This window comes from Narcine bancroftii, chromosome 7, assembly GCF_036971445.1.
Source record: "Narcine bancroftii isolate sNarBan1 chromosome 7, sNarBan1.hap1, whole genome shotgun sequence".
Taxonomy (NCBI): Eukaryota; Metazoa; Chordata; class Chondrichthyes; order Torpediniformes; family Narcinidae; genus Narcine; species Narcine bancroftii.
The window spans coordinates 1,452,534-1,465,396 of NC_091475.1; the positions used below are offsets into that span (position 1 = coordinate 1,452,534).

General features: G+C 37.0%; 1 protein-coding gene across 6 annotated transcripts in view; it reads left to right on the forward strand.

Moving 5' to 3' along the window:
- tmem39a (transmembrane protein 39A) overlaps positions 1-12,863 on the forward strand; it is a 66,713-nt gene that overhangs the window by 42,300 nt on the left and 11,550 nt on the right. For all 6 annotated transcript variants that reach the window (XM_069888428.1, XM_069888430.1, XM_069888429.1 and 3 more), the window contains 3 exons: positions 872-1,199; positions 5,561-5,748; positions 6,910-7,030. In XM_069888428.1, the coding sequence (XP_069744529.1) occupies positions 872-1,199; positions 5,561-5,748; positions 6,910-7,030 (637 nt within the window). The remainder of the gene's footprint in view (positions 1-871; positions 1,200-5,560; positions 5,749-6,909; positions 7,031-12,863) is intronic.

The following is a 12,863-nucleotide window of genomic DNA, read 5'->3' on the forward strand; positions in this document are numbered from 1 at the left end:
TTGATATTGTATTGAATACATTCCATTTTCTAAAGGTGTAAGTCAAGTCAAATCAAGGTTATTGGCAGAGTTCTTTGTTCCTCGGTGCAAAACACACAGTCACATAACCAGATATAACACACATAGAGACAGACAATACATAGGCAGGACAACTATTCATATATGCAGATAAATTGCTTCGTGAATATGAGAGTCTTGGAAGGTCAGTGCGAGCAGTTCCTTCGGCCGTTCAGCCTTCTCATTGCCCGTGGGAAGAAGCTGTTCCTCAGCCTGGTGGTGCTGGCTCTGATCCTCCTGGATCTCTTTCCCAACAGGAGTGTCTGAAAGATGCTATGTGTGGGGTGGAAGGAGTCCTCAATGATTTTGCACGCCCTTTTCAGACGATTCCAGTAAATCATGTCGAAGGGGGGAGGGTGGAAACTGCAGTGATCCTCTCTGTCGCTTTTATGGTCCAGTGGATTAACCACCAATCCATTTCTCTGCAGCAACTGTTCCACCCACACTGTGTTCAGCCGGCCAGGACGCTCTTGATAGAGCTCCTGAGGAAGGTTGACATAATGGTGGCCAGTAGCCTTGCCCGGTTCAGTCTTTTCAGGAAGTGCAGTCGCTGTTGCACTTTCCTGACAAGAGAGGAGATGTTGTGTATCCAGGATAGGTCATGTTCTATCATGTGAGTCCATCCTCTGACTCGCCTTCAAGTTCTCTCGTCTATGGTGCAATATTCTAATCAATGTATTCTCATTGGTCCCATTCCTATCCATTTATTGTACCTAATCCCATCCACTTCTAGATCCACAAGCTTCATCTTTTAACAGCATTACGATTACATCTTTAACTGAATTCACTAATGTTGATGTGTTAATTTCTTCAGATTTGGTGTTTACGTGCCACTGTGTTGCTTCCATCAAGAAAATCGGATCCAACCATTACCAACGGATTGTGGTTTTCTATTAAATGGCCAGTTGGAAGCAGACATGATCAGGCCAAAGGACTTTTTCACGCTCCTCCGAGAATCATTCAGAGAACAATTTAATAATCCAACTTCCATCCCTGCTCACACTTGCCTACTCTCCCCAGATCTTATCCGAAATGAGGTTGAATGTTTGAAAATAGATTTCAATAAAAGGATAAAAGAAGTTCTCTTCAATTCACTATTTAGTGCCTACTATGTAGCATTTTTGCCTCTTTGTTTTGTAAAGGTGAGTTCACTCAGGTTTTTCAAAAGAATTGTTTTTTCTGTAATGAGCAAAGTGGGCAAAATGTATATATTTTTCCAGCTTTTTATGCTGTAAAAATATAAAAATTGTTTCGTAGCATCTATAAAAGAAAAATCAGAATTGATGGAAGGTTACCAGCCAGAAATTATCTTTATTTTTCTCTCTTTATGTGTATTTCCACAATTTTTCGTTTTTATTTAGCATACCTATTGTCTAATTTGGGGGAGAGGCTGAATTTAAACAGCTACCTCGGGCCTAAAGCCACACTTTTAGTTTTAGTTTTGATGGATGGTGAATGGACCATTGGACATCTGCTTTCAGGCTCAATCTTTATAGCCAATTGGATGTTTTCTGTCCTTGTTTTAATGAATTCCATTTGTAAATTATTGGAATTAAATTTATTTGTGCCTCCAACTAACAATCTGCAGTATTTCCACAAAAAATAATAGTTTAATATTTATAAATGAAGTTCAAATTTTTATTACTTTTAACTTGTGCAATCCAATCTGAATCAAAATAAGAATGGCAAAGGGTTTTGCATTTTGAAAATAATAGTGATGTCTAGCTGAAATCACTACTATTAACATTGGTTTTTCTTGAGGAATTTCTGTATGTTCAAATACTTTTGGACCATATTGCATACAGATGTGGGTACAAAGGGATAATGACGGGATAATCCGGGATCCGTTTTAATGTGAATGAGAAAAATAAGACACTCTGGCAAACTTCTCCTGCTGCTCAAAGTAATAAATTGGAAGGTTTGGATCCTGTGAAAGACTATTTATAGTGAAATGTCAGCGTACATTATCTGCAGGATAATCTGAAGAGGAACTTGTGGGACCAAGTGCCACGACCATTAATCCAAAATTGGCACAAGACATGTTTTACACCGTGGGAGTGATATTCAGGAATAATAACAATAAAGGAAACACGATAAGGTGACGGAGGGAACAGAATCCTGTGCTATACTGCTGGGGGAAAAAGGCCTTTTTAATTATTTTACATGAGTTCTGTGAATATAGCCAAACATAAATAATAGATTTTATTAAAGATGGTGTGTGCTTAATGTTATTTTGATTTGGAATAAATCCTAATTCCTGATTTATATAAATTCAATTTTGAAAGTGTACAAAAAATATGATTTGTTTTGATCAACAAAGTTGGGTAAGAATTCACATAGAATATCTGATCAATCCATTCAAATACTGTACAACAAAATATTTACAAGTATTAGATTACCATGCTCAAAGGACAAAAATGATATGTTAGTCAGATCCATGAGTTAAACCAGCCATTCTGAACTGGGGGGCATATGCCCTCCCCTGAAACCCCCCCCCCACCCTCACCTTTTCTTGGGGGCCACAGTGCATTTAAGTGGGGGACAGGGCCAGGGACTGAAATCATAAAATATTTTTTATTTCATTGGTAGGAGAGGAGTTCGGAAGAAACCAGCTAAACTTACCCATGAACTTTGCTCAAAGTCCTAATACTAATTCTGAGGGAACCATAGCCAAAAGTTGAGAACGGCTGAGTTCCTCATTTGGCCATTTTTGTTGAGTTTTACCAGTGAAGGCTGAACAATTTTTGACTCTGGGGTTATTTATTGTATAGCGAGACATTGATTATGCCAGACATCTTTAAAGTTTGCATTTTCCAGCAAAGATTTCCTGTTAGACCAGAAATGGGGGCATTGTAACTACTTCCCTAATCCTGTTTTTCATTTATCTCACCTTTGAAGCTTGCACAATAACTTTATACGGGCAGCCACATTGCCAATAAGCCTTTACTGCTCTTCAGTTTATTGTTAATTCAGCAAGTCTTGGTGTGTAGTCATTCCATTTCTCTTTCAGTGATCTCAAAAGAATTTGTTCATGTACAGTTTGGCTGAAACCTCTTCTGAGATAAGCACATCTCTGAATCAACAAATTTTTAAGTCTGAAATGCAAACTCTAAAAATAATATATTTGTATTTAGTCTCTAATTTGGTTAATCAATCCAACTCTGTAGCCAAAATTAACTGTGGCAAAATGTTTTTCTTTTCTGACTTCAGCAAAATATGTTGGGTTAAGTCAATTTGATCACTGAACTCCATTAGGCAAAACAATACTACAAATTCATAACTATTGGAGTGTAGCGTGTTGTGAGTGAGCATGGCGCAGAGACGGAAGCAGCAGGTTGTGTGCTCAGGTATCACAGCTAACTAGTTTTATTTGAATCTCGTGCAGCAAGACTCTGTTCCGCCCCTTACGCACCAGTGCTCGTGTCACAATGACACATGCGCTTACGCACCCATCCAGTCTGTACCAGAAGAGATGGTCCTGCCACGGCTGCCCCGCCGCCCGCGCATAACGAGCAGGGCTGGTTCACCACTGCAGTTGTGTGTCGCCACAGGAACGTGGAATAGAGATGCAGACCATTTCAAAAATCAATTAAAATATTGATAAATGGTACAACTTATCCAAGTTTTGTTTTGAAAACGACTCACTTAATAAAATTCTAGTGAAAAGTCTATGAAAAAATGTAAAATTGTACTGAGAATATAGTTTACAATAGTATTAAACTTCTATGGGGTGTGGGTATTTAAAATTATGCTGCTAAGTCCAGCAGCAAGTCACATCTCAACAGAAGCTTCAATATCCTGTGGATATTGTCATGTTTTGGACAAAGGGGGAGGTTGTAGTAGTAGTGGCTGGCTATATTTAAGAGGAGATGAGTAAATACTGTTTTGAAATTACACCTTGTTTGCTAAAAGAATATGTAAATTTGCAATAGGTTGCAACAATATTAAAGTACATTGTTTAAAATAGTTCATATTCTCGTTTAAAGTTGATTCGTGTAGATCAATGGTCTTCAAACTTTTTCTTTCCACTCACATACCACCTTAAGCAATCCCCATGCCATAGGTGCTCTGTGATTAGTATGGGATTGCTTAAGATGGTATGTGAATGGGAAGAAAAAGTTTGAAAACCACTGTTTTAATTGTACCTAATTGACTCATTATGTGCATGGTTTCATAACTCCAAAGGAAATGGGCCAATGACAGTTTTTCTCAAGCAAAATATTTCAGTAACAATTGTGTCTCGAGCAGTGGTTCTCAACCTTCCCTTCCCACTCACATATCACCATAAGCCATCCCTTACTAATTACACAGCAACTATGGCATAAGGGATTATTTAAGGTGGTATGTGAGTGGAAAGAAAATGTTTTAAAACCACTGGTGTAGATCAATTGCCTTCTCAAGGTCCTAACAAGGTTCATTCACTTAGTGTCTAGGCCAGTGGTTCTCAACCTTTTTTCCCCCACTCACATACCACCTTAAGTAATCCCTTACGAACCACAGAGCAGCTATGTCATCCTATGCCATAGGTGTTCTGTGGTTAGTAAAGGATTATGCAGATCGATGGGACTGTGCAGAAAAATATTTTGCCATGGACTAGACAGGCAGAAGAGCCTGTTCTATAGTGTTCTATGTGATCCTTCCACCAAGGAATTTGGTCAAAATTGAAAATGGGCTCCACATTTTACTTTGTTTCCTCATTGTTTCTTAAATGTGCTACGGGTCAAGTACCAAAGTGGCTAACTCTATGGCTATTCTTTTGAGCAATAAATGGCATATTAATTGGCCATGAAAGTAAACAGCTGTGTCTGATCTTGTAATTACAGTAAAACCCCTGCACCTATGGGATTAGTAGATGCCAGATAAGTGAAGTTGCCAGTTGCTTACGATTGCTTGTTGCGTGATTGATGAACTAATCACTGGGGCCACCTATTTTAAACTTGTGTATTTTTTACCTATTTATTTTCCTTAATTTTTTTTGCCAGTTGGTTGAATTCCAGATTAATGAGGATCTTACTGTATTCACTTTTCATGTTTCTGATTCTTGCGTTCCACTGATCCCTTGGCTCACTCTCTTTTTGGGACCCCATCAATTCTTCACCGTTCCTGTCCCTTGTCCCTCTCATCTACCCTAGCTGCTCTACCTATATACAACTGATGCCTAGAGGAAACTGCTTAATCCAGTTTGGTGATGAATCCAGAGGTATAAAAATACTCTTTGTAGACATTAGACACTATCCCATGCTGTGTCAGATCTTTCAGTGAAAATGCTTATTCCAAACACCTTATAAACCATCTGTTTCAGGTCTTTGTCAAAGAATTATTTTGTTAGTAGTTCTAGGAAGTTGTATAGACTAGCTCTTCCACCTCGTATATCCTCAAATGAATTCATGCAAGAGAAAATATATAATTATGGAATGAAAGATTCAAATTATTACTTAAATGTATATTCCAGTCTATTTTCTTTCTGCTCTCTGTGAAATTAAAACCTGACTTTTTGTTGCAGAGCACTCAGTACTATGACATGCGATGGTCCTGTGAGCATCTCATCATGGTTTGGGTAAATGCATTTGTTATGTTAATGAGTCAACTGCTGCCTCCCAGGTATTGTGACCTACTTCATAAATCAGCTGCTCATCTGGGGAAATGGCAGAAGATGGAACATGGTTCATACAGCAATACACCACAACACATGTAAGTGTTGTATTCATGCAATTATTTTCATTTTCTGTCTTTGGTTGCTGTCCCCTTCAGTTCCCTCTGCCTTTGTTCCCCTACTTCCCAGTTGGCTTATTCCCACTTCCCCTCTTGACTCCAGTGCACTTTGCTGATATCCCAACTCAAGTTGGTCTTTATTCTGTCTCCCTAAAAGTAAAGATGCCCACCAGACTGAGCCGAGTTTTGGGGGGGCCATTCTCTGCTTGTACATATACCTAGTCCCAACATTTACACCAGTTTAGATGGCAATGAAGTCTGAATCAATCATATCCTTGAATGTAATTTGAGTCAAGCGATCTCATATCCTATTGATGTTTGGAAAGGCTGGTGATTTTTAGGGAGAAAAGCCTGGAAAATGCCCAACAGTGCAGGCAGCATCTAAAGAGCAATGATTATCATATTTAGCCATTAACCTTTTATTGGGCCATGAAGATAGTAGGGTTGAATATATTTAATCTAGTTCAGAATCATTAAGGAAATAGAAGGTAAGTTCGTTGGGTGGAAGCTGAAAATGTGACATCACCTTAACCTGGAGTTTCAGTTAGGTTGCTATAGGATTTGAAATGCAATTCCCTTGAAATTGATTGGTCAAACCAACACAAAAGAGCAATGAAATTTCAAGCACAAATTACACTCAGCTAATTGAATTACTGCATCTTTTCTGGCTACATTTACAAGTCTGAAAGGAGACCCTTTATCAAAGTAGAAGAACAATTAAATACTATTGAATGCATTTTTACTGAAAAACAATCATGTATTTATAACATTTTTGTCATTTTCTTTCATGTAAAAATTAAAATTTTAGTTGAACATGCTTTCAGCCAAATTCCAATTGTTTTAGACTTTCTCTTTTAAATGTATTGACAACTAATGTGATCCAAATGTAATGTTCCACAACATTAAAGACCAAATTGGTTCAGGGTAGATTTTAAATTTGGTGATTTGTAATTTGAAGAGAAATATGCAGGTACAGAAGTGGGAGGTTATTAATCTGAGAGAAGTAGATTTTGTTAATTCTCATACTGAGTGATCTGTTTGAGTATTGTCTGTCTTTTACCTCAGATTTACACCATCTGTCATATTTCTCCAAACTGTTGTTCCTTGTGTTATATAATCATATTTGACCTTTTTTTTCAGATGGTCTGAAACAACGATTTGGCCACAGGGTGTACTGGTTCGACACAATCGATGTCTTTATAAAGCTGCAGGGCCCTATAATGTAGCAGTGCCTTCAGATGTTTCACATGCCAGATTTTATGTAAGTAGTTACCATCTGAAATCATTCTCATGGTTAAGCAACCAGCATTCTGGAAATTTGGATATTTAATGAACCATAGCAGGACCAACAGCTTTTCAAGAACACAAGATGAGGTACATCTCAACTCAATCCAACATATTGTATAATTTTCTGTAGCAGTAACTGAATATACATGTGTTATAGTCAAATTCTGTGGACCAATATTTAGGGTAAAATTTAGGGGGTCAATTATTAAATGCACACTATTTTGACTGCAATAAATACCTGCATCATTCAAGGTGTTGGGAGCTCAGGAGGGCAGACAGATGGCTGGGACCAGGTAGTAAGTCTGCGTTTCAGATGGATGGGTGGCAGCGGCGGGAGTTCGCATTGGGGGCATGAGGAGCTCAGGTGGGAAGGTGGCCAAGGAGAGAGTCTCCGGTCAGGATGCCGGGGGCACAGGTGGGTGGCAGACCAAGGCAGGGTCTGTGGTCGGGGCGTCGGGAGCTCGGATGGGCGGGCTCCCTAGATGAGAGTTCGCAGTCGGGTTGTTGGGAGTTCGGGGGGTGGGCGGCTGGGGCAAAAGTCAATGGTCAGGGGCTCAGGTGGGCTGGTGGCCGAGGTGAGATTGTGCAGTTGGGGCGTCAGGTTTGGAATGGCAGGCAGCCAGTGCCAAAAAAAGGGGTCAATTTTTATAGCAATATATGGAAAATGCCAGATTTTGGGCCAAAGTAAGAGGTTGATTTTTACAAGGTATCGACTATTACACACTTATCGTATATTTCGGTGTACAAGTTGAGTCATGAAACCCAAAAAAAAATCATTTTGAGACTTTAAATTCACCAAAAAAAAAGATTGATGTCAATTCAGCATTACAAGTCAATGCTGGAAGCACCTCCCCGCTGCCAGCACCACTGCTTCCTGACATCTCTCCACTGCTGGGTGATGCCATTACTGCTCCTACCTGGGACCCTCAGGTCGCCGTCAGCACTTCAGCTCTGTGGGCTGTCGACACTGCTGTGGTAGCCCGAGGTGTGGTTTTTTTTTATTAATTTACAGCTTTGTTGCTTGCGATTGGGATGTTTTAAAAAAATTTAGGTTGTTCCTGAGAGCCTGAAAAATGGGGGCTGACTTTTATGCTTGGGGCTGAAAAATGGGGGGCGGGGGTGGACTTGTATGCCGAAATATACGGTTATAGCAAAACCCTCTAAATTTTTCAACACAATGAAATTTGACTTGTCCAGTGTTTTTTTTACTTTCTACTGTCTTCTGTTGCATTTAATATCCCCATTTACACTATTGGTCTTTGCTCAGACATTGCCCTCAGAGCATTTTGTAAACCTCAACTAGTGACAAAGGCCATTTCTTAATCAAAATGATTTTTTAAATTTTGATTGTGTTTAAGTTGTCATGTATGAAGTTGCATGGTTCCGGAATTATCATTATCAATCTATACAGGTTTATTTTAATATTTTGTAAACTTGCATTAAAATTGCAGTCATCAAAACTGTTGATGTTCAATAGTTCCAATCTGGTAGACCGGTTTGACTGGCAAGGCATAACATACCAAAGTAGCACAAGTGCCATAGGTGTTTAATGATAGCTCTGGGAATTCCATAATAGCTGCTTAAATTCAATAAATAAAGATCCCTGTAGATTTCAAGATGTGCTCTTCACTCAAACAATGTTTAAGATGCTATACCTTTAGACAAAGACCATACAAACCTTTTGCTTAAAGGAGTTCATTTTTTTTCCCCGCTTCACGTAAGTTTGCCTAGCAACTCTTTGACAGGTCTTTCATCAGTGGTGTTCCTCCACAGCATTATACAATCAGGAATAAAGCTGTTGAAGATTCTATTTTACAATCGTTCAATAATTAAGCAGGTCCTTCTAGCCTTTATCGGGACAATAGGCCAAGGCAGGGGTTAGAGCAGTAATGATCTGAAGCTCGTGTCCGTCCATTACGGCACAGTTTTCTTGATCAATACAATTGTTACTTAATTTTGTCCATTTGAAGCTCTTCTCCTTCTCCACATCTGATTTATTTTGGCTGCAGGATCAACATTTTTCTTTTTTTTTCACACCATAAATCACATTAGCCATGATATACACTTTTTCTTTTTCACACATATACAGTGACTTTTTCTCCCCCCCCTCCCTCCTCCCAAGCCACCCCCCCACCCCCCCCCCCTCTCATCCATTTTAGGTATACAATCTAGGTTGCATTAAGCCAGTCAGACAATGTTGTCATTCAACAAAAATACACCAGAAATTCTACTGAGTCCATTCTTTTCTTTCCTTCTCCTTCCATCAACTTAGGTAATGTTTGTCCCCGGTAGGTTTTCGCTATTGTATTTAATGTAAGGCTCCCATACTTGTTCGAATATTTCAATATTATTTCTTAAACTATATGTTATTTTTTCTAATGGAATACATTTATTCATTTCTATATACCATTGTTGTATTTTCAGATTATCTTCCAATTTCCAGGTTGACATAATACATTTTTTTGCTACGGCTAGGGCTATCTTAACAAATCTTTTTTGTGCATCCTCCAGATCAATTCCAAATTCTTTGTTTTTTATGTTGCTTAGGAGAAAGATCTCTGGGTTCTTTGGTATATTGTTTTCTGTTATTTTATTTAATATCTGATTGAGATCATCCCAAAATTTTTCTACTCTCTCACATGTCCAGATTGCATGAATTGTTGTTCCCATTTCTTTTTTACATCGAAAACATCTATCAGATACTGTTGGGTCCCATTTATTTAACTTTTGCGGTGTAATGTATAGTCTGTGTAACCAATTACATTGTATCATACGTAGCCTCGTATTTATTGTATTTCTCATCGTTCCAGAACATCATTTCTCCCATGTTTCCTTTTTTATCTTTATATTTAAATCTTGTTCCCATTTTTGTTTAGTTTTACCATTTGTTTCCTCATTCTCCTTTTCTTGCAGTTTAATATACATATTTGTTATAAATCTTTTGATTAACATTGTATCTGTAATCACATATTCAAGGTTACTTCCCTCTGGTAAACTCAAATTGCTTCCTAATTTATCTTTCAAGTAGGATCTCAGTTGGTAATATGCCAGTGCTGTATCTCCAGTTATATTGTACTTATCTCTCATTTGTTCAAAGGATAAGAATCTACTTCCTGAAAAACAATTTTCTATTCTTTTAATCCCTTTTTTTTCCCATTTTCTAAAGGAAAGGTTGTCTATTGTAAAAGGGAGTAGCTTATTTTGCGTCAATATTAGTTTTGGTAATTGATAATTTGTTTTATTTCTTTCTACATGAATCTTCTTCCAAATATTGAGGAGATGATGTAATACTGGAGAAGTTCTATGTTGTACCAATTTTTCGTCCCATTTATATAATATGTGTTCAGGTATCTTTTCCCCTATTTTATCTAATTCTAATCTCGTCCAGTCTGGTTTTTCCCTTGTTTGATAAAAATCTGATAGGTATCTTAATTGTGCGGCTCTATAATAATTTTTGAAGTTTGGCAATTGTAAGCCTCCTTGTTTATACCATTCTGTTAATTTATCTAGTGCTATCCTCGGTTTCCCCCCTCTCCATAAAAATTTCCTTATTGTTTTCTTTAACTCTTTGAAGAATTTTTCTGTCAGTTGATTTGGCAATGCCTGAAATAAGTATAGTATCCTTGGAAAAATGTTCATTTTAATACAGTTTATCCTTCCTATCAGTGTTAGTGGTAGATCTTTCCAATGCTCTAAATCGTCCTGTAATTTTTTCATTAGTGGATTGTAATTGAGTTTATATAATTGGCCTAGATTTTTGTTTATTTGTACCCCTAGGTATCTTATTGCCTGCATTTGCCATCTGAATGGAGATTCGTTCTTAAATTTTGAGAAATCCGCATTATTCATAGGCATTGCTTCACTTTTATTTACGTTTATCTTGTAACCCGACACTTCTCCATATTCCTTCAATTTCTTATGTAATTCTTTTATTGATAGTTCTGGTTCTGTTAAGTACACTATAACATCATCCGCAAATAGACTGATTTTATATTCCCTGTCTTTTATTTTTATTCCTTTTACATTATTATCTATTCTTATCAATTCTGCTAGTGGTTCTATAGCTAGCGCAAACAATAAAGGTGATAGTGGGCATCCCTGCCGCGTTGACCTGCTTAAGTTAAATTGCTTTGATACATGTCCATTTACTGTCACTTTTGCTAACGGTCCCTTATATAATGCTTTAATCCAATTAATATACTTCTCCGGTAAACTGAATTTTTGCAATACTTTGAACAAATAATTCCATTCTACTCTGTCGAAGGCCTTCTCTGCGTCTAAAGCAACTGCTACTGTAGGTGCTTTATTTCCTTCTACTGCATGAATTAAGTTAATAAATTTACAAATATTGTCTGTTGTGCGTCTTTTTTTGATAAATCCAGTTTGGTCTAAATTTACCATTTTCGGTACCTGTTCTGCTAATCTGTTTGCTAATAGTTTAGCTATTATCTTATAATCTGTGTTTAGCAAAGATATTGGTCTATATGACGCTGGTGAGAGTGGATCTTTCCCTTGTTTTAGTATTACTGTAATTATTGCTGTTTTACATGAATCTGGTAAGTTTTGTGTCTCATCAATCTGGTTGATTACATCCAGGAGGGGTGGTATTAATAAGTCTTTAAATGTTTTGTAGAATTCTATTGGAAATCCATCCTCTCCTGGTGTCTTATTATTTGGTAATTTTTTTATTATCTCTTGTATTTCTACTGTTCCAAATGGTTCTGTTAATTTATTTTGTTCCTCTATTTGTAGTTTTGGTAGTTCAATTTTAGTCAAAAATTCATCTATTTTCCCTTCTTTCCCTTCGTTTTCAGTTCGGTATAATTGTTCATAGAATTCTCTAAAGTTTTCCTTAATTTCTTTTGGATTATATGTAATCTGTTTGTCTTTTTTCCTTGTTGCCAATACCATTTTCTTAGTTTGCTCTGTCTTAAGCTGCCATGCTAGGATTTTGTGCGTTTTTTCACCTAGTTCATAATATTTCTGTTTTGTCTTCATTATATTCTTCTCTACCTTATATGTTTGTAATGTTTCATATTTTATTTTTTTATCCGCCAATTCTCTTCTTTTAGTTGTATCTTCCTTCATTGCTAATTTTTTTTCTATGTTTACTATTTCCCTTTCCAACTGCTCTGTTTCCTGATTATAGTCCTTCTTCATCTTGGTTAGTAACTTATTATTTGCCCTCTAATGAATGCTTTCATTGCGTCCCATAGTATAAACTTATCTTCCACTGATTCCGTATTTACTTCAAAATACATTTTTAATTGTTTTTCAATAAATTCTCTAAAATCCTGTCTTAAGTAGCATGGGGTTTAATCTCCATCTATACATTCTTGGAGGGATGTCCTCTAGCTTTACTGTCAGTATTAAGGGTGAATGGTCCGATAGCATTCTCGCTTTATATTCTGTTTTTCTTACTCTATCCTGCATACTAGCTGATAACAAAAATAGGTCTATTCTTGAGTATGTTTTATGTCTAATCGAGTAGTATGAGTATTCCTTTTCTTTTGGGTTTTGTTTCCTCCATATATCCAAAAGTTTCATTTCTTGCATTGATTTAATTATAAATTTGGTTACTTTGTTCTTCCTGTTAATTTTTTTCCCCGTTTTATCCATATTTGGATCCAAATTCAGGTTGAAATCCCCTCCTATTAGTATGTTCCCTTGCGTATTAGCTACCTTCAAAAAGATATCTTGCATAAACTTTTGATCTTGGATCAACATTTTTCAATTTCACTTGGAAACTGCAGGTGATGATCTATATCAACATTACGAGTGAGCACCAAAATGTGATATAAAATACA